Source organism: Lontra canadensis, unplaced genomic scaffold (assembly GCF_010015895.1).
Source record: "Lontra canadensis isolate GAN:19392208 unplaced genomic scaffold, GSC_riverotter_1.0 scaffold25, whole genome shotgun sequence".
Lineage (NCBI taxonomy): Eukaryota > Metazoa > Chordata > Mammalia > Carnivora > Mustelidae > Lontra > Lontra canadensis.
This window is the reverse complement of record NW_022631019.1, coordinates 8,306,667-8,331,216: the sequence shown is the minus strand read 5'-3', so window position 1 is coordinate 8,331,216 and position 24,550 is coordinate 8,306,667. Positions and strand designations below refer to the sequence as shown.

General features: G+C 53.4%; 1 protein-coding gene across 4 annotated transcripts in view; it reads right to left on the bottom strand.

Moving 5' to 3' along the window:
• The window catches only part of CLCN6 (chloride voltage-gated channel 6), a 32,554-nt gene that overhangs the window by 896 nt on the left and 7,108 nt on the right, over window positions 1-24,550 (bottom strand). The window contains exons 5-23 of one of the 4 annotated variants that reach the window (XR_004383333.1): window positions 23,028-23,094; window positions 19,889-19,995; window positions 19,195-19,321; window positions 18,491-18,558; window positions 17,257-17,315; window positions 16,300-16,432; window positions 15,600-15,713; window positions 15,114-15,280; window positions 14,436-14,562; window positions 11,802-11,928; window positions 11,359-11,512; window positions 11,095-11,254; window positions 10,896-11,002; window positions 9,739-9,925; window positions 8,730-8,887; window positions 8,334-8,493; window positions 6,462-6,569; window positions 6,231-6,356; window positions 3,726-3,999 (exon numbers count right to left, since the gene is read on the bottom strand). Coding sequence is in view for 2 of the 4 variants with exons in the window: in XM_032863424.1 (XP_032719315.1) it covers window positions 3,919-3,999; window positions 6,231-6,356; window positions 6,462-6,569; window positions 8,334-8,493; window positions 8,730-8,887; window positions 9,739-9,925; window positions 10,896-11,002; window positions 11,095-11,254; window positions 11,359-11,512; window positions 11,802-11,928; window positions 14,436-14,562; window positions 15,114-15,280; window positions 15,600-15,713; window positions 16,300-16,432; window positions 17,257-17,315; window positions 18,491-18,558; window positions 19,195-19,321; window positions 19,889-19,995; window positions 23,028-23,094 (2,337 nt within the window). In the remaining 2 variants the exon portion in view is untranslated. Of the gene's footprint in view, window positions 1-3,390; window positions 4,000-6,230; window positions 6,357-6,461; window positions 6,570-8,333; window positions 8,494-8,729; window positions 8,888-9,738; window positions 9,926-10,895; window positions 11,003-11,094; window positions 11,255-11,358; window positions 11,513-11,801; window positions 11,929-14,435; window positions 14,563-15,113; window positions 15,281-15,599; window positions 15,714-16,299; window positions 16,433-17,256; window positions 17,316-18,490; window positions 18,559-19,194; window positions 19,322-19,888; window positions 19,996-23,027; window positions 23,095-24,550 lie in introns of those variants that run through there. The other 3 variants (XM_032863424.1, XM_032863425.1, XR_004383334.1) reach the window with 3 other exon arrangements.

Genomic DNA, 24,550 nt, shown 5'->3' with positions numbered 1-24,550 from the left:
GGGTGTAAGATCTCTAATCTAGGGGAGCCTGGGTGGCTCAGTGGGTTAGTCTCTGCCTTCGGCTCAGGTCATGATCTCAGGGTCCTGGGATCGAGCCCCGCATTGGGCTCTCTGCTCAGCGGGGAGCCTGCTTCCTCCTCTCTCTGCCTGCCTCTCTGCCTACTTGTGATCTCTATCAAATAAATAAATAAAATCTTAAAAAAAATCTCTAATCTAACCACTTCCAACAAATCTCTTCTTCATGTGGACTTTGAACACAGAAAGGGGGGGGGGACCAAAAAGCAGAGGATTGGTAAGGACAGGAGCAGACAGGAAAAAGTGTCCAAACATGGCTCCGGAGGTCCGGGGAGTGGGAGCTGCTAGGAGGGAAGTGTGGGGAACTGGGCAGACTGCCAAGGGGTCACTGTGACATGGTGGATCCTCCTCAAATGGAACGGACAGTGCCAAATGCACAGATAGTGTCCCTGGAGTTCAGGAAACCCGGGGACAGGTGGAGAGGGACAGCACTGACGGAGACCATTTCTAGTGCTGGTGGAATGGCAACTTGAGGCAGATCAACTGAAGACCAAGAAAATCCGATTTCTGGCAAAACAGAGAGCCGAGACAGATGGCAGCACAGAAGCCAGCCCCAAATGTCTACAGCCTTGGCATTGATTGTACTTCTTCTGGTTGGGTATCGGGGAACCTGTGAGTGGGACAGACTCCTAAACACAGCACTGTCAGAACACACACAGCTCCTCCGTCTCCTGCTATGGGCAGCAGCAGCTGAGGGAACGGGTAGGTTTTTATGGGAGGAAAGCAGCTGCAAACGAGATCATGTGGCATTGATTTGAAGGGAGAGAAGACTGGGAACTTCGTGATTTTTGCTAAGGACTAAGTTGGGAGCAGGTGGACCCCCGGGAATGAAGTCTTGCTGGCAAGGCTTTAGAAGGAGACCTCTGAGCCTGTCGATCTACTCTCTGGCTTTGTGATGTTTACATTGTGGAAAGCGTAAAATGAAAATCACATACCACTCTACAACCAGCCCCATGGAGACAAGAGGTTAAAGGAGACAGATGAACACACTTTATTCTGACATGTTACGGTTACAATGAGAACTTCCAAGTTCCAAAAGTTCAAATAAAAATAGAATTTTACAATTAAAAAAAATTACAATGTATGTACACAACAGAATTAGCTAGTATTACTCTCTAAACCAACAGTGCGAACAGAAAGGAAGCCTGCCACGGTCGGGAGCTGTGGGATAATACTGCACATCGGCACTACAGGGACTCGGACGGAGCTTCCGGCCTTTCCAGGGGCTTGCTTTCTTTCCGACGACTGTGTCAGTGCACAATTTTGCATCAGAAATGTCAAGCAGGCAAGCGTCCATCCCAGCCAGGAACCGTTGGTTAAACAAGGTCATGAGCAAATCCTTCCGGAGCGCCAAGGTCCCAGGGTCGGGAGGGACTCTGGCTCCCTACCTCCCAGGCTCCTCAGCTGGGGAACGTGAAACACCTAGCGGGAGACGGGCAGGCACACAGAACACGGGCCTGCCCGAGCCCCCTGCGGCTGTGCGTGTGGACGTACCCCACCGCCAGGGGGCGACGGGGCTGGTAATAGGTGAGACATGGACAACGTGGGTTTCTAACTATCAAAGGAGTGAGGCTTCCAGTTATTTGTTACAAGTGGGGCAGTGGTTCTCTTTGGGCTAATCTGGTAAGGGCAGACGCCCACGGACGACAAGAAGCAACGTGCCTTTCCAGACGGGCCTGAGTTTGGGACCTCGTGGCCGTGCAGTCAGCTCATGCGGAGGGAGGCATGTGTGTTCTGCCAGTTACCTCTGGGCTAGTCTAGTGGGAATGAAGTGTCTGGGGACCGGAAGTGCAGGGGCGGTAAATTCCAACAACATTCACCCAGGGCAGCTTCGAGGCAGAAAGCTGGTGACCCCAGAGCCCTGGAGGCCAGACGTTCCCCCCAGCAGGACCTTAGTCCTGCCAGTTTCACTGAGGTACGGGAAGAGGGGATTCGGTTTCTGTGACAGGCGGTCCTGACTTCTCCTGACTTGGGTTTCCCTCTTGATAAAAGGAACAAGTAACACGGCCTCGCTCTGGGTGCTGCCTTAAAATGAACGGGCGGCGGGCTGAACACGATCACATCCAGAAGCGCTTGCCTTTTTGGTCCTTGTGATTTCCCCAACTACTTACTGGGGGCCCCCATCCACATTTCACAGGTCGAATGCATCCAAGGAAGCTGAAACATTTAGAAGTCAAAGTATTTTTGGTCAAAGAGATAAGAAAATGGGAAGGATGGACGGGGGTGGGGTAGAGGGTGGAGTCGGGTGGGAAAGATCCTTAAACAGCCGCCTCACTTAGGGGAGCAGAGCGTGCTGAGCACAAGACCTGGGCCGGCCTCAGCGAGACAGGCGCTCGCTCCCAGACTGCACGGGAGTCTTGGCAATGGCGGTTGGCCCGAGGCAGAGCGCGAGAGGACAGCGCTGTCAAGGGCAGGCGCCCATGTTCTCGGGGAACCACCACAGCTAACAAAATAACCCGACGCAAACTTAAATGCAAATAAATGCCTTCTTGAGTCCCAAAGCACATCCACCACCGGGCTGCGTGACCCCAGGCCTAGGGTGTGGACGCAAGTCAGGGGGAGGGCACAGAGATTGAGAGGAAACTAAGTGCAAAATAGCCAAAACGAAGCATTTGCTCTGGGGGCCCAAGGGGGCCCCCAGAAAGGGCCCCCCAGCCTGGAGAGACAGAGAGTCTCCTTTTCCAGGGTTCGTGCTCGGGCCTTGGGGCACGTGCGGGCGGGGGTCCCTCCCACCCCTGTTCCCTGGCAACAATTTCCATGGCTGGCCCGAGTGGGCTGGGGACAGCTAGCGGCAGGGGTAAGACAGGTGTGTGACGGGCACACGCCCTCCTCCTGGAATAAGCCATCTGCTCTGTCCTAATCTGGCTTCTAGGCCGTATCATGTTCCTGTAGTGCTCACTGGCCCAGGACTGGCTTCTGCCCGTCTGGGATGTAACGGTATCATTCCCCAGAGATGGGTCAAGCAATATCACAGGGCGCCCTTTTATCTAATGGGGCGGGGGCGGGGTGGAGACACCTGGGCTGTGGCTGCACCTCCAGGAAGATACGTGGAAGAACTCAGGGAAGTCAGTAACTCGGGGCAGAGGGGAGGGAAGAGGGATGGGCCACGGTAAATGCTAAAAACTGGGGCGGCTTTAAGTCGGACCGTCCCATCGGACTTCTCCTTCAGGGACGGTCGTGGGACTTGTGCTTCTGGAGGGCGGCGCTTCTGGGAAGGTAAGCCCAGAGCAGCAGCTCCCCCTGGAAGCCGTGTTTCCCTTCAAATAAACTGGGCACCTGTCAAGAGTCCCAATGCAGGAAGGCCCACCTGACACGTGCATTATCTCAGTGGTTCAGTCTCTAAATTTGGTAATTCCCTTAATTTTGCAACTGGCTTTCGCCCCAGCACTTGCCTTGGCCAAAGCCCCTCCTGTTACAGTTTAAGGCAACACCTGGGTTCCCTAGGAAAGCAGCAGAAGAGGGCAGGAAAACTGCTCTGGGCATCACTCCCCCGTGGCTGAGGCCTGACGCCCCCTCTGGTCCTGGCACGCGTCGGGTGGAGGGGCCTGGGGCCGGGGCCCAGGCTGGACGGCAAGAGAGCAGGGAGCAGGGAGCAGGAAGATACTTGCTGAGAAGATCAGACAGGCCCAGGCTCTCGCGGTCCCACACACCATCCCCAGGACCGCTGACCGCCGAAGTGTTTGATGACCGCAGGCTTTCCGAGCGAGTGGGTGAGTGGGAATCTTCAGTGTCCTCAACAGCCCCAGCCAGCTGTGGCGGCGAAGCATGAGAGAGCCGCCCCCTCCCCCGGGCAGCCCCGGGACAGGGCAGGCTGGCGTGTGGCGGCGAGGCCGCACCGGGCCGTCAGACGGTCTGGTAATGCTGCCGCAGCCGGGCCCGCAGGAATTCGTAGGTCAGGTTGTGTCGAGTGATGATCCCGACGACCTAGGACAAGGAGGAAAAGACCCCCGTCACCTGCAGAGCAAACCTCCTGGGGCAGGAACGGAGGCGGACACGGCTGGCCCGGTGCATCACCGCAAGCAGGGGCGACAGAGGCCCGGCCTGCAGAGTGCTGGGACAGACGTGACAAGCCGGTCACGCTGTGCTCTTCGAGAATCTCCAGTTTCCAGGCGACAGGGAGATCGACAGGTTAACTAGGGCTCGTCACCTGGAGGCTAATGGGACAAATTCAGCTCCAAGAGAAGTTTTAGTTGGGGCAGCTAAACTCTGCGTTTTCAACAGGACACACACTCACTAGCCTTCTCGGTTCCCACCACCTGCCGCTCGCTATAAGCACATACGCAAGGGACACAGACCGATGCAGGCTCCCGAGGGGCCGAGGCCCTGTGACCCCGAGACCCCACAACCCCGCTGCAGCTCATAAATACCAGGTCTCAGCACCACCTGAGTCCTTGTGATGTGTGACTTATGACAGTACACATGTATTGGTCTTCACCCCAGCTCCTGGCATAAAGCTCTAAAAGCTTGGAATTAAGTGATAAGAGTAAGGAGTAAGGAGTAAGGATGTCCTTTACTGTTCATAACTAGCCCCTTTCAGCTCTACCTGAGCTTATGTGCATGACAAAAAAATTGTGAGAAAGGCCCTAAGGATGGAGCCCCCATCCCGCAGCCCCCATCTGTGGGCGGGGAAGGGCTGGAGGCTGACTCAATCAGCATGGCCATGATGTGATCGATCACGTGTATGTGCACGGCAAAGCCCCTGACGACGTTCCTCAACTACGGGGTATGGGGAGCCCCACACTGGTGAACCCGGACGGTGACAGGAGGGTGGGGTGACAGATGGGGCGGGGAAGCCTGGCGCCCCTCCTCCACACCTGCCCCCGCATCTCTGCCATCTGGCCGTTCCTGGGTCACATCCTTTCAGGGTTCCCGATCATCTGGTAAGTAAACTGATTGCCTGAGTTCTAGGAGCACAAGGTCACGGGAATCTCCAAAGTACAGCCACCTGGCCAGAAACCCAGGGGACAAGCTGGACTGTTGATTGGCATCTGAAGTGGCAGGGGAGAGGGGTGGAAGTCGTGTGGGGCTGAGCCCTTAATGTGCGGGGCCTGATGCCATCTCCAGGCAGATGGGGTCAGAGGGAGGAAGGCTGCGGGATGTCTCGCCGGTGTGCGGACAAACAGAGCTCTTCATGGCTGCAGCCGCCGCCGCTCACGTCTCACTGACGAAAGGAAGCATGTTAGAGCCACCCTGGTGTTTCAAGGAATAGTCCGACCCACGGCAACCAAGCCCACAGAAGAGCAGGCTGGGCTGGGCCAGCGTTCTGCCCGAGGACCCCACCCACAGAGCTCTCATGTCCTGGAGGGCAACTTGGCAACAGACATCAAAAGCCTCAAGAGGGTGATCGGCAGTGACGTTTAACTACGTGGCCCCCAGCGGGGGATGGTTGGATAAGTGACTGACAGCTGGCCACGGGGATGCAGTCAAGCCCACGGAAACACCGTCCTAAGTGAGCGTTTCCTGCCACAGAAAGGTCTGAGCCACGAGGGTATTAAACAGTACAGGCAGTGGTGGCGCGCTCACTAAGACGGCACGTAAATCTCCCCTTGTAGGTACGGAGGGAAAAAGACAAAGGAGCCACCTTGGGAAGACAGAGTGGCTACCTCTGTAGAAATAAGGGTTGGTACTCATATGTTTGTATTTTGCTTTTCTATTTTTTAAATAACCGAACAATAACTGTGTAACAAGAAAAACAACCGAGTTCGGGGAAAAAAAAAAAGAAGGAGAGTGTGTGGCACTTTACTAATTGTAGGCAGTTGGATTTGGATCTTCTAAAAGACTCTAAGCATTTTTTTTACACTTTCTAAGCATTTTGCTTGAAATTCTCTTATTTAATGTCATAAATCCCCAGAACGGGTGGGGAATGGCCCCTTGCTCCAGGAGGCGCAGGCCTGACGGAGAGTAAAGAGGAATCTTGGGGACGACTGACCTATGCTCTTCTGCAGCAGCCGTGACCCTGGCGACACCTGCCGGCCGAGGGGACAGTGTGCTTCAGAAACACGCAGGAGGCAGGGGGTACAGTCCTCCAAGGGCTACAAAAGAGCTTTTAGGCCGAGAAACCCTGCTGGTTGGGAAGCCTGACTCGCATGCAGCAGGGACAGGGTTCTTTCTGGAAGGCAGGCGTGGCTGTGGGCACAGCCAGAAGCCGGACTCACCTCTCCCACAGCATTCACCACAGGCAGGTGCCGCAGGCCCATCGTCCTGAATAGGTTGAAGACTTGGGAGACGTGGGTATTAGGTGAAACGGTGAAGGGCGAGGGGTTCATGTATGGGGTGACATCCTGCAGAGAAGACCACACAAGTCACCTGCGGCCACCAGCGCCCTAGCCAGGATGAGGCGTGAACATGCGGAGGAGGACCCCCCCCGGAGGCACAGCCCTGCTCACCACAATCATGCGCGGGTTCAGCAGCGTCAGGTCTAGGTCGTGGATGTCCGGGTACCGCGGGTAATCCTCAGCCATCTCGGCGTAGGAAAGGCGCGGCTGGCTGGCGCTCTGCAATCCCAACAGAGACAGGTCCTTGCACCCAGGACGGCCAGCGGCAGGGGCACACTTACAGCCCCTCCCCCTCTATGTCCACACCGCCGGCCACGGCGCCACCCGGCGCGAGGCGGTGCAGAGGGGGGGCTCTGCCGTGAGAAGCCCTGGTCGGGAGCCAGTTCCCAGCCAGGCCTTGCTGTGCCCTGCTCAATGAGTCTCCTCATCTCTCTCTGACTTGGCTTCTCCTTGTCGGTAAAACGGACCTGGCTTGTCCTGGAGCCTAAGCGGGAGAAGAACTAATAGGTCTTAAGTTGACGTGTGTCCCTCAAAAGATGTGTGTTGAGTCCTAACCCCTGCTACCTGTGCCCATGGCCACATGGCAAACAGGGGCTCTGCAGACGTGAGCAAGTTCGGATGAGGTCAGACGGCACTAGGATGGGCCCTAGGACCAATGACTGGTGTCCTTCTAAGAAGGGAAGAGGACACAGAGCGGGAAGACCACGTGACAACAGAGGCAGAGACTGGAGGGACCTGTCTAAGGTCAAGCAGTGCCCGGGATGGCTGGCAGCCTCCACAGACGAGCAAGGCAGGGAGCCATCCTCCCCTGGAGCCTCCAGAGATCAAGGCCCTGCTGACATATGCACTTGGTAGTAAGACCCTGAGGATTGTGAAAAGAAAAGGCTTCTGTCATTTGCAGCCTCTGGGTTTGTGGCAATTAATCGGACAAAGCAGCTTTGTTACAGCCCTGCATCCCGAGTCTTCTGGATTTCCCCTTTGCCCTCACTGGGCACCTGGACGGCCACCCAGGAGCAAGAGCTGAGCTAGGAGAGTCCTTCGGGAAAGGAGGTCTCTGCACAACCTTTTCAGGTTCCCTCTAAAGGGGGTGAAGTGTGTGGGGATGGGTGGGTCTTCAGGTCATTATAGGGACCACTTTGAACAAAACACCCACCCTCCTTATCTCTACAAAAACCAAATGAAAGGGGAAAAAAAGAAAGGGAAAATTACAAAAGAATTAATGGGAATTAAAAAAAAAACCTGTAAAAAAGTTCATTTATACCAGAAATCAAAGTGTAGAAACTATATTAAAAGTCTACAGGTGGGAAGCTGGATGGCTCAGTTGATTAAGCGTCTGTCTTTGGCTCAGGTCATAATCTCAGGTTCCCGGGATCAAGTCCCGCATTGGGCTCCTTGCTCAGCGGGGAGCCTGCATCCTCCTCTCTCTGCCTGGTGCTCCCCCTGCATGTGCGCTCTCTCTCTCTGACAAATAAATAAAATCTTAAAAAAAATAAAAATAAAAACTTAAGAAAATTAAAAAAAAAGTCTACAGGCTTGGGGCGCCTGGGTGGCTCAGCAGGTTAGGCATCTGCCTTCGGCTCAGGCCATGATCCGGGGGTCCTGGGATCGAGCCCTTTCAGGCTCTATGAGCTCCATGGGGAGCCTGCTTCAACCTCTCCCTCTGCCCCTTCTTTCTCTCACAAATAAATAAAATCTAAAAAAAAAAAAAGAAAAAAAGAGTCTCCAGGCCAAAAGGACACTTGACAAGAAGTGCATAGACTAAGGGGAGGGTGACAGGGGGCGTACTCCCACCGTAGAGTCCCCCAGAGGCCCTGAGCACAGCAGGGGGCCGTGGGGCTGCACACGCCGCAGCACAGCAAGCCGCTGGCACTCGGGCTCCCCGAGTACTAGCTCTCGGCAGCCCCCACAACCGCGAGGCACTGGGGCTGTGCTCCCACCACCCTCGTGCCTTCCCGAATCCCGGCGCAGAGCAGAGAGACTCACTGATTGGCTTTCCGAGTAGCAAACGCCTCGGACGAGCAGGGTGACGAGCTGCGACCGCAGGATCAGGCCGTGGAAGGTCAGAGGGCGGAAGCGCTCCTCCATGGTCCAGTCTTCGCTCGGGGACTGGTCAGGGTATAGGTTGGGGTAGGGAGTGTATCTGTTACGTAGAAACCAGACGCTGCCTAGCACACCCGCAGCAGGATTGCTTCTCGCCACCGCCCCCACTGTCCCAAGAGACTCCCCCCACCACCCAGTCCCCGGAAGCTCGGGGGCTGCCTCTGCGCAGGGCACTGGCCCTCAGGGAGCCGCGGGGGCGGGGCGCGCAGCGGGGGGGGGGGGGGGGGGGGGGGGGGGGGGGGGGGGGGGGCGGTGGGTGGGGGGGTGGTGCGCTCTCACCTCCGCTCCAGCATCTGCTGCAGGAGGTCCTCCTTCTCCGCTGGCTCCTCAGAGGGGAGGTGCTCGTCACACACGTTTCGCAGCTCACTCGACGGGTACGACTTCATGGACTGGCTCCGTCGGCGCTGCTCGCCAGCCCGGGTCAGGATGCTGGATTTCTGGGCGTAGGGAGGGGTGACAGGGACAGGGGTTTCTACCGGGCAGGCCGCGGACGGCTGGCCATGGGCACACACCCACGGCATCCACGCGGCTCAAGGATGCGGGTGGCAGTGGAGTCGGGCGCTACCGACACAGGAAGTGCAGGGCGTCTTCACGGGGACTCGGGGGCTGGGGCGGAAGGGCCGCTCTCTGAACCTCAGGGCCTGTAGACCCCGCGGGTTCTGCCTGCCCAGCTTCCCTACTCCTTTGGTAGGGGAACAGCCCCTCACTCTCCAGGGGGAGCTGCTCTCCTACGCCGCAGCATGGAGGGATTGACAACGCGTGTGCCCTGGCCCCCAGAGCCACAGGGGCTCACGGCCCGACTGAGGGACTCTGCCCACACCTGGATTTCAACTCAGGAGCAAGAGCTAGCGCCCCTGCCTCCCAACACCCTCCAGGGTGACTGCGAGCCGCCTGCACGCCCGGCGGGCCACCTCTGATCCTCCAGCTCTCCTGTCGGTCCTGCAGCTTCCAGCCGATTTCTTTTTCTGTCTTAAGTAGGCCGAAGTCCACTTCTGTCCCAGGCAACCCTAGAAACCTCCTGATACCACTTACACGCCATAAAAAATGGTGATTAAAACAAAAAAATCCATCTGCGCGCTTGCTGGGGTGAGACAGGACACGTCCTGATGGTCTAACGACGTCCACACTTGCTATCATGTCTACACTCCCTGCCGCACAGGACAAAGAGGCGGATTCTCCCCGAGAGTCCACCAGTGCCCCCATCTGTGGGGTATGGCAGGCGCTAGGTCAGCGCGTGCGTCAAAGAGCGGCTTATTTCTCGCCCACCATTCCTCTCGGGATGCTGTACCTTGAACTTGATGTTGTTACTGATGAGCTGGTTGCCCTTCATGAACTCCTTCTCGTTGCCGCGGTTCTCCGTGACCACCGGGAAGGCATGGTGGACCGTGGTACGCAGGATGCTGACCAGAGACTGGATGCGGGTGTGCGGGTACACGTAGGTCAGGTTGGGCTCCATGATGTCACTGGCTCTCAGCCTGGGGGACGGAGGGAAGCCGTCCCGCCTCACGAGAGAGCCCGTGGTATCCCAGGAGCGAGCCCTGGCTCCCCTGGGCAGCCCAAACCACCGCACTCCCTCTTCTGAGCCAGCTCGAATGGTTCTTTGAACACATGCATTCCTCTGTACTTCTAGCTTGTGCAAACGCCCTTCCCTGCTCTGCCAAACTGGTGGGCCTTTCCTCAGCTCGATACGAGATGTCCCCTCACCACAAACCCCATCTACCTGCCCAGGTGATTAGCCACCATCTCCTGAGCCCTCCATGGCACGTTCCTCATATTATCACTGAACTGCTAATGATACAACTAGAATTAAGAAAGAAAAGTCTGGGCCACCCCTTTAAACCAGGGGGCAACCACAGGTCCCAGGTCAAATCTGGCTTATCCCGCTCATTTACGTGTCGCCTCCGGCTCCATCGCACTGCAGCGACTGAGCGGAGGAAGTGAAATGGCAGCCAGGTGGTCCAGAAAGCTACAAATATTTACCATCCGCCCCCTTACAGAAGTTTGCTGATCCCTCTGTTGGACCACGAGGGCCCTGTGGGGTCCCCACACACAGGAGCCCCAAACCATTTGCAGGCTGATGGATAAACTGGCGGTTATGCCCAGAAAAATCCCTGATGACATGACATTTCGTGGGGCACGTGTGAGGCAGGCTGGTTCTCATTCATGGGGCTTAGCAGACCCCCGGCAGAAACGTGCAGTCAGAATTCCCTGATTGAGTCCTCCTTTCAGGTCCCACCAGAAGGCCACAGGAGCCACATCAAACCCACCCCCATCCCCCAGTTCCCCGCCACACCCAGCCACTTCCTCCTGTAGCTATCTACCGGTTCACAGGACTCCCACCCCAGAATCTTCATCACCACTTCCCACCCTGATGCACACAGCCCTCACAGCCCAAGATCATAAACTCTGAAACCAGAACAGAAGAGAAGGAAAGCACGGTCTCACTTGTCCATTTCCGCCTCCGTCTCCCATTCCAGGAGTGGGACCCCACGCAAGCCCACATGGATATCATAAATGCCCTTGTTGAAAAAGTCCCCTGTCCATCTGGCCACCTGAAACACAAAACAAAGACTCGAAAAGAAGCTGCTGGCGGGGGGTGCACTTGGCCCTGCACTGGAGATAGGCCTGGGAGGGGAGCACTCACCATCAGAGTGATCATAATGGGGAGCCCGTAAGTAATCTCGTTGGTAGACTCGATGAGGATGACTGTGAGACTGATGGTCATGCGAACCACCCCGCCCAGGAAAGCTGCGGCACCGATCAGGGCGAAGGTCCCTGAGTAGATGTGGCCCAGGCCGATGTAGCTGGGCAAGAAAGAAGCCGAGACCGCGGCTTGGAATCACAAGATTCGTACACTTGTGTCCACGCACACCCGGGCATGCTCACACGCACACATGCGCACACTTACCTTTTAAGCACATTGGCAACTAAACGTCCAAAAGCCGCTCCACAAAGCAGGGAAGGCACAAAAAGGCCACTTGGAACCGAAATGCCGTAGGTCCAACACGCGAGCAGGAAATAGAGGGCGAAGAACAGGGCCAGAGTGACGGGGCTAAAAGTACCTGCGATGCAAGAACCCACGAGTCCACCACCGGACACCACCGAGGCCCACCGAGCTGCCCTGACCCCTTCCAGGTCCTCCCACACCCCACCGGTTCAGCTCCAACACTGGAGGCAGACACTCCGGCCTTGTTTGGGTTGCTTGTACAAAGTAAAAGTCCTATTTTGCTCAGAACTGAGGGTGAGCCTGGCTGGGTCTGTAGGCCAACAGCAGGGACAGAAGAATCATCATCTGTTCCCTGCAGACAAAGATCGACCACCCCAAGAACGGGCAGGCTCACGGATACGCACTATCCTGGTGGAAAAGCAGAAGGATGGCAGACTCCTGGGGGTTGAAGAAGAGTGTGGCCATGTCGTTGTAGGTCTCGTTGGGACAAAAGAAGGTTTTGATACTTGAGTTGCCATCTTCTGATGTGACCTAAGATACAGGAATCAGAGAGTCAGTACGAGGTCCGTACGAAGTCAGAATACTGACCACGGCGCTCAGAATCTCGGAATGGGAGGTCTCCAGTGAGGTCGAAAAAGTATGACTTGCAAACTTTACCCAGAAATGAAACAGGTGGCAAAGAATCAATCTCTAGCTAAAGCAGCCAACTGTGATACTGTATTGTTTACGCTCTGAGAATGAAAGAATCCGGACGAGAGCTCTTGAGCTACGACAATGAAATTCACCACGGATCCGGCCCTGCTTCCTCTCGCAATGCTCAATTTTCTAAGTGCTACTGCTGGAAGCCTGGCCCGAGAGCCCCATGCAGGGTGAGATGCGGATGGGGACTGTCAGATGGAGATGCCACGGGAAGCAGGGCAGTGCCCCCTCCTGGAGGAACCTGGGAGAGAGGAGTAGCCAAAGGAGCAATGTGTGTGGCTCAGGAAAGAGGCGACCATGGAACGAACAACGCACGCAGCGTTTCACAGACTGTGTCCGGAGGAATCCCAGCCCTGAGGGCTTCCTGGAAAGAATCCTGCAGCCAAACGTGCTGAGATGCATCCCAGCCCTTGCTGGAGATCAGAGAACCAGCTGAAGGCAGAGCAGAGGCTCCGGCATCAGGTGGACTTGCCTTGGACTCGGCAACCGTGGCAGCAGCAGGTCATCCCAGGAAGCTTCGGCTGCCTCCCCGTGACATGCGAATAATGCTGACCTCATGGTGTGTAGCACTAGCTGAGATCACGGTCAAGACCTCGTTGTGTGGGGCGCCTGGGTGGCCTAGTGTGTTGTGTCTGCTTTCAGCTCAGGTCACGATCTTGGAGTCCTGGGATCAAGGCCCACAACGTCGGGCTCCTTGCTCAGGGGGGGAGCCTGCTTCTCCCTATCTCTCTGCTGCTGTCTCTCTCTCAAATAAATAAATGAATAAAATCTTAAAGAAAAAAAAAAGACCTTACTTTGTCTCCATTTTCTCCCCTGTAAGATGGAGCTAATAATACCAGCCTATGGCAATGGTTAAGGACTCAATGAAGTCACGTCCGTGAGGTGCTTAGTGGCACAGCGGGCACACGACCTACATCCAAACACTTGCGACACGGACAGAACTGTAAGCGCCCTCCGTGGGCCTGTATTAGAGCAACTCACTCAATCCTGGTTAACCCATCAGACCACAGGATTCTTCTCCACTCGTCTGTGACTCATAGGTACCAATATTCTGCAGGACGCGTTTGGAAAACACCGCTCTGGTAACGAGGTAGCCTCAGGACCACCGAGCAGCAGGGGTTGCTGCACGTTTTCTATAAAGAGCCACTTCGTAAATATTTTCGATTTTGTACGCCAGTCTCTGTTGCACCTTCTTCTTTTTCTTAAAAATACTTTATATGGGACGCCTGGGTGGCTCAGTTGGTTGAGCAGCTGCCTTCGGCTCGGGTCATGATCCCAGCGTCCTGGGATCGAGTCCCACATCAGGCTCCTTGCTCATCAGGGAGCCTGCTTCTCCCTCTGCCTCTGCCTGCCATTCTGTCTGCCTGTGCTCGCTCTCTCTCTCTCTCTGGCAAATAAATAAATAAAATCTTAAAAAAAAAAAAATTAAAAAAAAAATACTTTATAAAAATGCAAGAGCCATTCTTAGCTCGGGGGCTACAAAAACAAGCAGAAGCCAAAGGCCAATCTGGCCGCGGGCGGCAGTCTGCCAAGCCCCGATCTAACCCATGCTGCCGTTCGTGGACGTTTCTGGGGATGCCAAAGGGGCGGCCATCCAAGACAAAGCCCCCAACGAGGCCTCGAGGGGTATGAATGGCTACGCAGGGACAAGAGGACGACTGGGTACTTTGGGGACACTCCTGAGCCTCTACCCTAGAGGTCAGAACCATGCCTCTGGCTGACCACATGCAGCTCTAGGACCCACAGGCTTGGACCAAAAAATTACAGGGCAGAGTGAGCTCCAATGCCTCCCTCGCTGCCTGTGCTCTTTCTGGGAAAAGTTCCAGAAAACACTATATACTCCTAAGAAGAGAGAAGGAGAAATGGAAAAAGAATGTAAGCCAGTAAATGACCTAAACCCAGTAAGAAAGAAGGAGGAGATGCCAGAAAAGCCAGCTCACCGACCACCCTGAGGCAGACATTCCTTTCTCCCCGTCTTAAGGGTGATGCTCACAATTGTGAGGCTGGGGGCACCTTTCGGGTTGAAGAGGTAAAAGAGTCAACTGGGGCTCGTCGAAGAAGCAATGGTCTGCTTCCTGAGCTCGGCCCCCGGTAATTTTGTTCAACAGAAAAAGAGAGAACGAGGGAGCTCCGCTCTGTGATGGCTGTGAGTCTACGTAAGAGTGAAAAGAGTGCGCACACCCTCTCTTCTGAGAAGGGCTCCCACGGACTCCTCTCTCAGCAGTCTGACACGGGGGGAGGCAACGCGCGGCTATTAGCAATACGCAGAGATGGGTCACCCATTTCTGGATTCTCCCTCTCTGGGGTCTAGGACACGGGCAGCAGGTGCACAGGGTTACCTGGAGCTGGAATGAGTCATTACCGATTTGACTCGAAGCAGACATCTGTCGGCATTCCCCTAACACCATCGAGGCCAGAAACACCACCACGGTGGTTACCACGGACACCAGGAGGCTCTCCAAGACTCTAGAAAGCAAAGCACAGATGTTACCGTACAAGATAAAAAAGACACCCCGGCCTCAGGAACTGAAAACACAACCCTGTCTACTCCGACCCTCTTCTCCCCCAAGAGCACGCACACACAGCAGCCCCGAGCCAGTAGTCAGGACCCGTGCGGAATTTGTCAGCGACTCCCTCCATTCTAGCAGTGTGCAAGTCAACAGTGGGTGGCCAGGAATGTGGGCGGCTACACCCACGGCGTCTCTCTCTGAGGAACAAAACGGGCTTCCACTTTAGGTCCTGGGCCTTGACTCACACTGACCCTTGTGACTTCGTCATGTGTCCTCGCGGCCGGGAGGCAAACAGCTCCCCTGATATGAACAAAGCTCAGACAGCCTTTCGGCCCGTCTGACAAATGGAGGAGATCTACAACCCTTCTCCATGTTTAGTCTTAGACATGAAATCAAAGCTGGTGTGGGAAGTAGAATCCGTTCCTGTAAGTGCCTTCCTCGGGAGAGACGGCCTGGCCCACACGAAGCTCAGGGAGCCACGGCAGGCTGGGGGAGGCGAGCAGGTACCTGACGAGCTTAGGTTTCGGGTGCACGTTTCGCATACGGTACTTTGCAAGCCTCTTGTTCAGACAGTTGAATGTGGCTCCCAGGAGGCCCCCAATGACCCCCATCACGACGAAGAAACCCAAATCCATAGCTGTCCAGAGATGACATTTTTTATCAGAGTCAGAGCACTGAGAGAAGGGGCAAGGGAGGGAGAGAGAAAAACCAGAGTGCCCATGAGAACAGAAGGGACAGAAGCAGGGAAGCCAGAAACAAGCAGCGAGCCCACTTTCCATCTCCGCGAGCCAATACAGAGCCAGACGCCTGCGCACACCGAGCACGGAGCACGCACAGGAGACTCCTGGGGCAGAGAGACCCACTAGAAGCTCCGCCGACCCTTCCGACCACCACGCTCTGCTACTTTACTTAAAAACAATTTTCAGGGTGTAAAGTAAAAACAAAAACAAAAACAAGAAACCCCCCCCAAAACTATGGAAGGATGAAACATACCTTAAACTCCCCAAAGTTCAGCAATCCGGGCAGCTGGAAGGAACCCCAACTTCCAAACTGAATCCCAGAACGGAAGAAGTTGAGGGTGAAGGTGGCAGACATGGAACAGAAGAGCTGGGAGAGAGGGGACAGACAGGAGAGAACAGTCAGGAGGAACAGGACCTACCTTCTCCCAGGTGCAGCCTCAGAAACCCTCCCCCCACCGAGAAACCACACCCCCGGGTCTGGACAGAGAGCCCTGGTCACCACTGCCCTGAGCCCTCCTCGGGTGCGAAGACTGTGAGACGGGCTGTGAGAAGTTCGCGTTAGCTTATCGCGAGAGTCTCTTCATTTAGAGCCTGTTGCGGACTAGACCTTAAGCCCCAAAAGGAACAGTAACCACAGGAGGAGGAACGAACTAGCCTGAGGGAGGAGGCTAGGGAGTGTTCAAGTCCAGATTCTGCCACTGTCTGCCCCCGTCTCCCGTTTTCAGGCCAGATGGTTCATCAAGAGAGGACAATGGCAGTGTGATTTGCAGATGACAGGAAAAGTACAGAAAAGTCTATGGTTTGGAGATTGTGTGTCTAGAGCAGAGGAGTTTCTAATAAAGTCAGCCCTCCTGGTCTCATCAAAACAACAAGTCAGCGATGTCCACTTTAGTTCTGGGGGGAGGTGGATTGACTAAATTTAAGGAGATGTTTTCACTGAAAGTCCTCCTTACCACTTTCCACGTGAGGCCCTGGTTCCAGAAGGACGAGCCCTCTTCCAGACTGAACAGGGTACCCCCGATAGGGGCCCCGAATGCTGCAGCAACTCCAGCAGCTGCTCCAGCGGACACAAAGTCCCGCTTGTCTCTGTGGGGAGAACAGAGAAGTGACTTACCCAGAAGAGTCCAGACCCTGAAAGGCAGGTGTTCACTCCCTTGTCCACCAACACCATGTCTCGTGACCCATGAACAGTCAGGGCTTCCGGAGGCCAGGTGTCTGGCGAGGCAGACTCCCCAGCAAATATGGTTTCCCTAAAAGCGAATCCCCCGCCTTAGTCAGAGGGCTCCTGACATCGGGCCACTCTGAACACGGGATCTCAGCCACCGGCGGAGGCAGCAGAGCCCAGACTTCCGTCAGCACCTGCCGAGCCACACTCTCACTAGATCTTTCTCCCAGAAAGCCACAGCAGCAATGAAAATGCCAGGAGCGGGTAACGGTGACCCACAGGAATCCCGACAGGAGACGGGAGAAGGTGGACGACTCTGAACCTTGGCCTCGATTCCGAAGGCCGAGCGGCGTGCGCACGTCAGTGACCCGCACAAATCCCACAGGGCGAGAAAGTACCCAGAGGAGCACCTTCCAACCCAGAAAGGTGGCGGACCAAGTACGTTATTTTGGAATATAAAACACATTCTTGGTAATACGCCTGTGGACTTCCCTGGTCGTGTTTTCAATACCGGACCGCGTCTTCTTCATTGCCTGAGATGGTTCTAGGCCTCATGTCACAACAAAACAGAAGCCCTGAAGCTAGCCTGGCCCTCATGCTTACTTTCAGAAGCATCCCAACCCCCCTCCACTCCAACAGGTGGGTTCCGCACGCAGCCTGCCCAGCAGGGCAGCCCGGGAGCCAGCTACGGAGACTGCAGCGGGCGCTGAGTAGGCAGCAAACGAACTGGGTCGGGTTTCCATACCTGTCGCTCCGGAAGTAGGGGAAGTTAAATTGGATCTTCCGTAAGGACATGCTCTGAAACTAGACGAAAGAAAACAAAGTGAGGGTTGGGGGTGGGGAGGGCGGGCACAGGGACCACAGCTGCAGGAATCCCAGGTGCCAGAAAGTTCCCTTTGCTTGGGGACACTCGGGCAGATGTGTTGCAAGAAGGAAGAGGCCAGAACTGCAATGTGGGGGGAAGAAAGACGTTACTTCTGGAAGGAACTTCTCTTCCTGCCCCCCAGACTTCTGGGATCTTTGGAAATCACGGTTCACGTTTGGTACACAGTCAGCAAGACGGAGAAAAGGGAACTGCTGAGTGGAGGGAGGAACCGAAAGCTGCTGCAGAAGATGAAGCAGGCTCTGCTCGGGGCCACGCTCAGGACGGAAGGGGCGCAAAGAGCCGGCTTCCAGCGACCCCGGCGAGTGCTCACGCTGCTGCCCTGTCCTCCCCTGGCCTCCTTCCGCCTCTCAGCTCACCTCTGGGAGGCCAGTGCCTGAGGTAAAGGAGGGGAAGCAGTAACAAGAGAGAGACCAACAGACAGACTCTGGATGAGAGTCTTCTCTCCTGTGCGGTGACAACCCGCAGCCACGGTGACTCCCTCCCCTCAGAGCACGAGAGTGAACCGTCTCCAAGGGGCGGTTCAAAGAACAGAGACGTCCCAACCTTGCAGCTGGGGAGTCTGAGAAACCCTTAAGAAGGGAGCCTTTGGGGTCCCGAGCCAGTTCTAAGCCTCGGTTTCCTCAATGGAGGATGGGGAGAATGAGGACAAGCAAACCCTGCAGGGGGTTTTAAAGAAGAAAGAAGCTGGGACGCAGAGAGTCTGGCCCCGACAGCATGTCGGCAAACAGCAGTCTGGTGCGCCTACAAATGGCCTTGCTATAGAACTGGGCCTGGAAACATCTTGGTCAGTGCTCCCAGCCCCTTGGGGTTTGGCCTCACAGTGGTGATCCACGACCGCCTAATGGGCCGGCGCTCAGCTCTGGCTGCAGGCGCACCGGCTGACTTCCACGGCAGGGCCTTGTTAAAACCCAGGGGTGCCAGTTGCCCCTCTCTGCTGGGTGATGGGATAGTTTCACACCCACCCAAACGGACATCAGCTTCCAAGGCCATGTTAGATGCTCCCAATGGATGTGTTACGAACTCAACCACGGACATGGCCCTGCCCAGGGGCCCCCTGCTGAGGGCTGTGTCCTCGCAGCCCACCAACTCTTACCTGAGGGAGGCCGGCTCCCACCACTGCTCCGCTGTGGATCATGGGGCCTTCCTTCCCCACAAAGAGCCCTGGGAACAGGTGGAAAAGGGGACGACCATCCGTCAGCACAGAAAGCTCTCTCGGTTAGGAGACCTTTGCTAGGCAGACCTTTGTCTCGACAACTGTACAGCAGAGGCGAGTATACGTGACTTTGTAAGAGCAAGAGTCAAATTCTCATCAAATCAGAAAAAATATTCCTTAATATGAGCAGTCAGAAAACTACAGCCTGTGGGCCAAGACAGGCGCAATGCGTGTTTCTACAGCCCGAGCACGAAGAATGGTTTTTACATTCTCACGTAGATCTATTTCAAATGGTTATACACGTGTAAGTCCCTACATCCTATCTCCCATTCTGCCTCTTGGCCCATCGGGCCTAAAATATTTGCTGTTTGGCTGTTTACACAAAAATCTTGCTGACCTTCCTAAAAGCCAACTCCACAAACCAACTAACCGGTCTTTCCACTTCAAAACTAAATGTGTGTGAGTCGGGTCATCTCTGACTGGTAACTTAAGGGTCTACATTTAACCCATCAACAAAGACTGCAGGGATCCGTTTGCGGGCAGCCCCTTCGAATCCAAATCTACTGAATTCACATGCATAGCACTTCTTGTCACCGTCCCCCCTCGGTACTCGGAAGGCTCGAAGTCACAAAGACCCTCCTCACCTCCAGCCACACTGAACAGCACTCCAAAGACTTTGCAGAGCAGGGTCCGGAGACGGACAATTCCGGGCACCTTCACACCATTCAGATAGCATTTGATTTCAGGGACCCCGGAGCCTGCTGCCACTGGCTGAGGGGGAGAGAAGGATGCCCGTGAACTCGAAATGCACCGGCTCTGGGGCTTGCCTGCAACAACCCCGCGGACAAGGGGGAACCGACCTTCTTCCCAAGCAGTGCCTGGTGGGCCCGTCAGCACAGATGGTGGGCCCCGCCCTGGGTTTCTGACCCAGCCGCATCCCTGTCAAGTGCCGGGGCTTCCGCAGCGCCCGGGGGCCTTGGCGTCCACCCTGGCACTCCACTTCCGGAGATTTGGATCTCACTCACTTGAGCTGGGTAGCAGCCATTTTTAAGGCTAGTTTTAAAGTATTTTAAAGTCACTCAGAGTCATTTTTAAAGTTGCCCAGGTGATTCTAATGTGCTGCTGAGGCTGAGAAACCCCCTCCTAAGGGGGACTTTTCCTCTGTCATCTCACCAGAGGCGGAAACCTTTACTTCCACAAACAGCTCGAGGAGCGGGAGACGCCACTTTCTGTAGGAATCTATATCCCAAGCCTAATTCAGTTTCCTGACATTCCAGAAGGGGACAGGGAGGAACCCAAAACCTCATCAGCCAAAAGGCAACACCCACACCGCCTCACCTCGATCAGGACCAGAATGCTTGCCAAGAAGACGAAGGTCAAGTTGAAACCCAAGAGCTCAAGGAGGGAAAGGGCGAGGCAGCCTTTCTGACTGCATTCCTCCACCGCTACAGAACCGGGGTTAAGGAAAACATGCTCGCTGGTCAGGGGCATTCCTACCATCACTAGCAGGAAATGGTGTGGCGTCTCTTCTTCTAAAATATATTGGCTGCTTACTGCATATCTTCCTGCTCTCCATATGCAAACTTAAGACAAAAACAAAAACAAAAACTCTGTCTGAGGGCACCTGGGTGGTTCAGTTGGGTGATTTCGGCTCAGGTCACGATCTTCGGGTTCTGAGATCAAGCCCCACATCGGCTCCTCGTTCAGTGGTGAGTCTGCTTAAGAGTCTCTCTCTCTCCCCGCCCCCACCTCAAATAAATAAATCCCCCCTCCACTAAATAAATCTTAAAAAAAAAAAACTGTCTTGAGAGATCTTCTACATCAGAAACCACTTTCTAAATTTATTTTTATTTTTATAAATATTTTATTTTTAAATAATCTCTATACACCCAACACGGGGCTTGAACTCACTATCCCAAGATCAAGACTTCGATGCTCCACTGGCTGAGCCAGCCAGGTGCCCGGGAACTATTTTTAAATTATACTGTATTTAAAAAATACGGATGTGGGGAACACAAAGGCAAAAGAAATGTAGAAAAAATTAAATCTCCTTACAACTCGGCTCGGCAAACACTTGAGGCAGGCAGTGTGACCTTCCTCAGGCCGCTAGACTGCACCCATGTTAATGCTTTGCTAGAGGAAAAAGGCAACCTTAGCTGGACGGTAGCCTCACCTCAAGGATCCTGTAAGTCGTAAGTCGTCTTTAACAAATGAAAATCCCTTTGGAAACTTCCTTTATCTCTACTGGTCCTCCCCAAAATACAGGTTAGCGATCGTCCTCCAAGCACATGGCCCACTGACGGCCATCCGAAGGGTGTCAGGACTAAGGCTTCACTAGGCAGTACTAAATCACCTTATCTTAACAGCAGCTACCCCCTCAACGTCCTGCAAACCTTGCTTCCCCAATTCCTTAAAGACCTAACACTATCCCTAACCCCTCCCAATTTAAAAGTATATAATCAGTTACTGCTCACAATCTTGGTACAGCTCTTTCTGCCCACAGGCCTTATCCCTGTGCTTTAATAAAACCACCTCTTTTGTACCAAAAACGTCTCAAGAATCCTTTCTCACCATTTGCTCCTGGACCCCAACATTTCAAATCAACACTTGAAATATCACAAAAAACAATAAACAGCCTTCCCTCCACATCCCTCACATTGACAAATCTTGGTGTCATGCCATACTTGCTCCAGGTTTTAAAAATTAAAATGTTAGATACCATTAAAAAAAAAAAAAATCCTGTTTCCTTCTCTCTCCCCCCTGGGAAAAACCACTAACCTGAAATTATTGTGTGTCATTTTTTTTTTTAATTTTATTTTTAAGTAATCTCTACACCCAAAGTGGGGCTTGAACCCACAACCCAGAAATCAAGAGTGGCAGGCTCGACCAGCTGAGCCAGCCAGGCACCCCATTCCCTGTGCATCTTTAGATGCAGCCATTTGTCGTATGTGCTTCTAAAATGAAAATAATGTGATTGCACTTTATGCATATTCTACACTTCCCTTTTTTCTCTCCTTCAACACTGAGTTTTTGAAAATTCACCATGTTGATAAACACAGCTCTGGTCCATTCATTTTAACTTCTGCATAAAATTATACCATATGAACACAGAATTTTTCTGTTCTCCCATTTGGTGTGATTTCACCTTCCTGCAATCACAGAGCTGTAATGAACACTTTTGCATATGTCCAAGGTCCGCATGAGAAAGAGGGACTTAGGAGTCAGGGGAGGTGTCCCCTGCTACCTATTTAATTTACATCTCTTTAGTTAATGGTGAGGGGAGCCCTTTTCTACAGGTTTATTTACTGACCATTCCATTTTCCTCTTCTGAGAATTGCCTGTTCATACCCTCCGCTCATTTTGCTATTGGGCTGTTTGGGCTTTTTTCTTTTTGAGCTGCAGTTCTTCTGGTGTTCTAAATACTAATTATTTGTCTCCTAAATGCAGTGAGTAGCCTCTCCTAGGCTGTGGATTTGTTTTCCACTTTCTTTATGGTGTTCTACTGTCGTGGTTTGGGTTTTTTTTGTTTGTATGAAAACAAACTTGTCATGGTCAAGGTTATTGATCTATTCCCTTTCACTTTGTGCCTCCTGGAGTTTTAAGAAACTATTCCCTACTCTTGACATCCCATATTAGAGTTTTGTTTTGCCTATTTATTTACATCTTCAATCCATCTGGAATTAATTTATGGTGCGAAGTAGGAATCTGTATTTTTCCCGATGAATATCCAATGTCCCAGTGTCTTTTATTATGTCCGTCTCTTCCTCACTGACTTACAACATTAACTCTGACATCCACCCTACTTCTCTATATGTATAAACCAATTTCTGCTCCTGTTATCTTCCACTGGCCTAAATGGGAATTCCTGCACCCATAGGAAATGGTTTCAACGACTACATCTTAAATTACGACATTGAGTAGGGCAAGTGTCACGTTTATTCAAAACTGTCTCGGGGCGCCTGGGTGGCTCAGTGGGTTAAACCTCTGCCTTCGGCTCAGGTCATAATCCCAGGGTTCTGGGATCGAGCCCTGTATCGGGTTCTCTGTTCAGCAGGGAGCCTGCTTCCCCCCGCAAGCCCGCCTGCCTCTCTGCCTACTTGTGATCTCTGTCAAATAAATTAAAAACAACAACAACAACAAAAAAAAACTGTCTCAACTACTTTGGCCCTTTACTCTTTCCAACAAATTTAGGAAGGGAATTTTCCAGTTCCACAAAAATGTCCACTGGAGTGCTGACTGGGACTACACTGAATTTATGGATGACTGGGAAGAACAGGCATCTTTGTGGCATTTACGTCTTACCAACCTGACTACGCGGTTCTCTTAACAACTTCCTGTTGTGTCCTTCGACGATAAATAAAAACTTAAGCCAAATGGCTAATAAACAGCTCTTCTCTAGGTCATGTCTCCTGTTCTCTAGACAAGAAAACAGGGTCAGAGACTGCTGACCTGTGGGCAAGAGCCGTGGAAAGGATACATGTCTGCACCGCTGCGGACTTGAGCTGGGTAAAGAGGCGGACAAAGAAGTCCACACAGAGACCCACCTGTGAAGAGAAGGTGAACCGTCACTCGGGTTTTCCCCTCGGTGGCACACGCACTTCACCCCAAAGCTGTGAGCCCCCGGGCCTTTCCCGGTTGGCACACGCACCCACGGCACCAAGAGGCAAAGAGTGAACGCCTTTCCTCTAGTCACCGACGTGCCAGGAGACTCCCTGCCAGCCTGGCCCTACCGCCCCTCCAGAGGACAAAAGAAGGGCGCACACGCAGCTAAGCTGAGAGACGGGGAGTAAAACAAAGGGAAAGGCTACAGGAAAAGATGTGAAATCCGGGAAGACCGTGCCGTGACTAGAGAAGTCACCCAGAACTGGGTGAGGGGCTGCTCAGCATTTTCCGGAGGCAGTTTCAGAAGATTCCAGTTAACATCTTCAGTGATTCTTAGCTGAATAAGCACATAACTTAGGATATTACTTTGAAAAACACCCTTTACTGAGGTATATATGGCTTTTGCATATTTGTTATTACTATTTTTAAGTCACTATTTCGATTTGCAGCCAACGGTTACCCTGTTAAGGCAGAGAAAACCACTCATAGTCCAGCAGTCCGCGTTAAGCCCCAAGTCCTTGCTCTGGGCTTCACAGGGAACCGAAAGGCTTGTTATTTGGTGGATTCAGGATCAAAGGCTTCAAGCCTCTGGCCTTCCCTCAAGCCAACTCCCCGAGGCTTTTAAACACTGAAGCAATAGGTTGTGACAGATCGAAGGATAAGAGAGCCAGCAGGAAAAGGGCTGGTTGCTAAGTTATAAAGGCAAATCTGCCTTCCAGCAGCAAGAGGGGACGTGAGAGGACGTGAGGGGACGTGAGGGGACGTGAGGGGACTGGAGAAGTTGCTAGCACTGGTAAACAGCAGTTCAAAGGAGTGTGATAGGAAAGGAGCAGAAAGACTAACAAGTAGATGGCTCGTGATTATGCCTATTACAGGGACATTTCCAACCAGAAACATACATAGCAAAACAGACACCTTGAAATTTCAATATAACAGTTAAATCAACCCAAGTTCTCCCCATAATAGAATGTTACCAAAGAGGTCTTCTGAATGGCCTTTGTCTTAACTAGAAAAATGTTCCCTGGACCTCTGAATTTACTGCAGCAAAAATCTGACAAATGCTAGGAAAATAAAAACTGGTCAGCCTTTATGGCTAGATCATACTAAATACGGGCTTACATCCTATGGGTATATCACGCAGAGTCAAGATTGAAACTTGTAGTCAGTTCCGGTGAGATAAACAGGCCGCTGCTTAAAATATATATGATCTAGGGGCACCTGGATGGCTCAGTGGGTTAAGCCTCTGCCTTCGGCTCAGGTCATGGCCTCAGGGTCCTGGGATCAAGCCCCGCATCTGGCTCTCTGCTCAGCGGGAAGCCTGCTTCCCCTTCTCTCTCTGCCTGCCTCTCTGCCTACTTGTGATCTCTCTCTGTCAAATAAATAAATAAAATCTTAAAA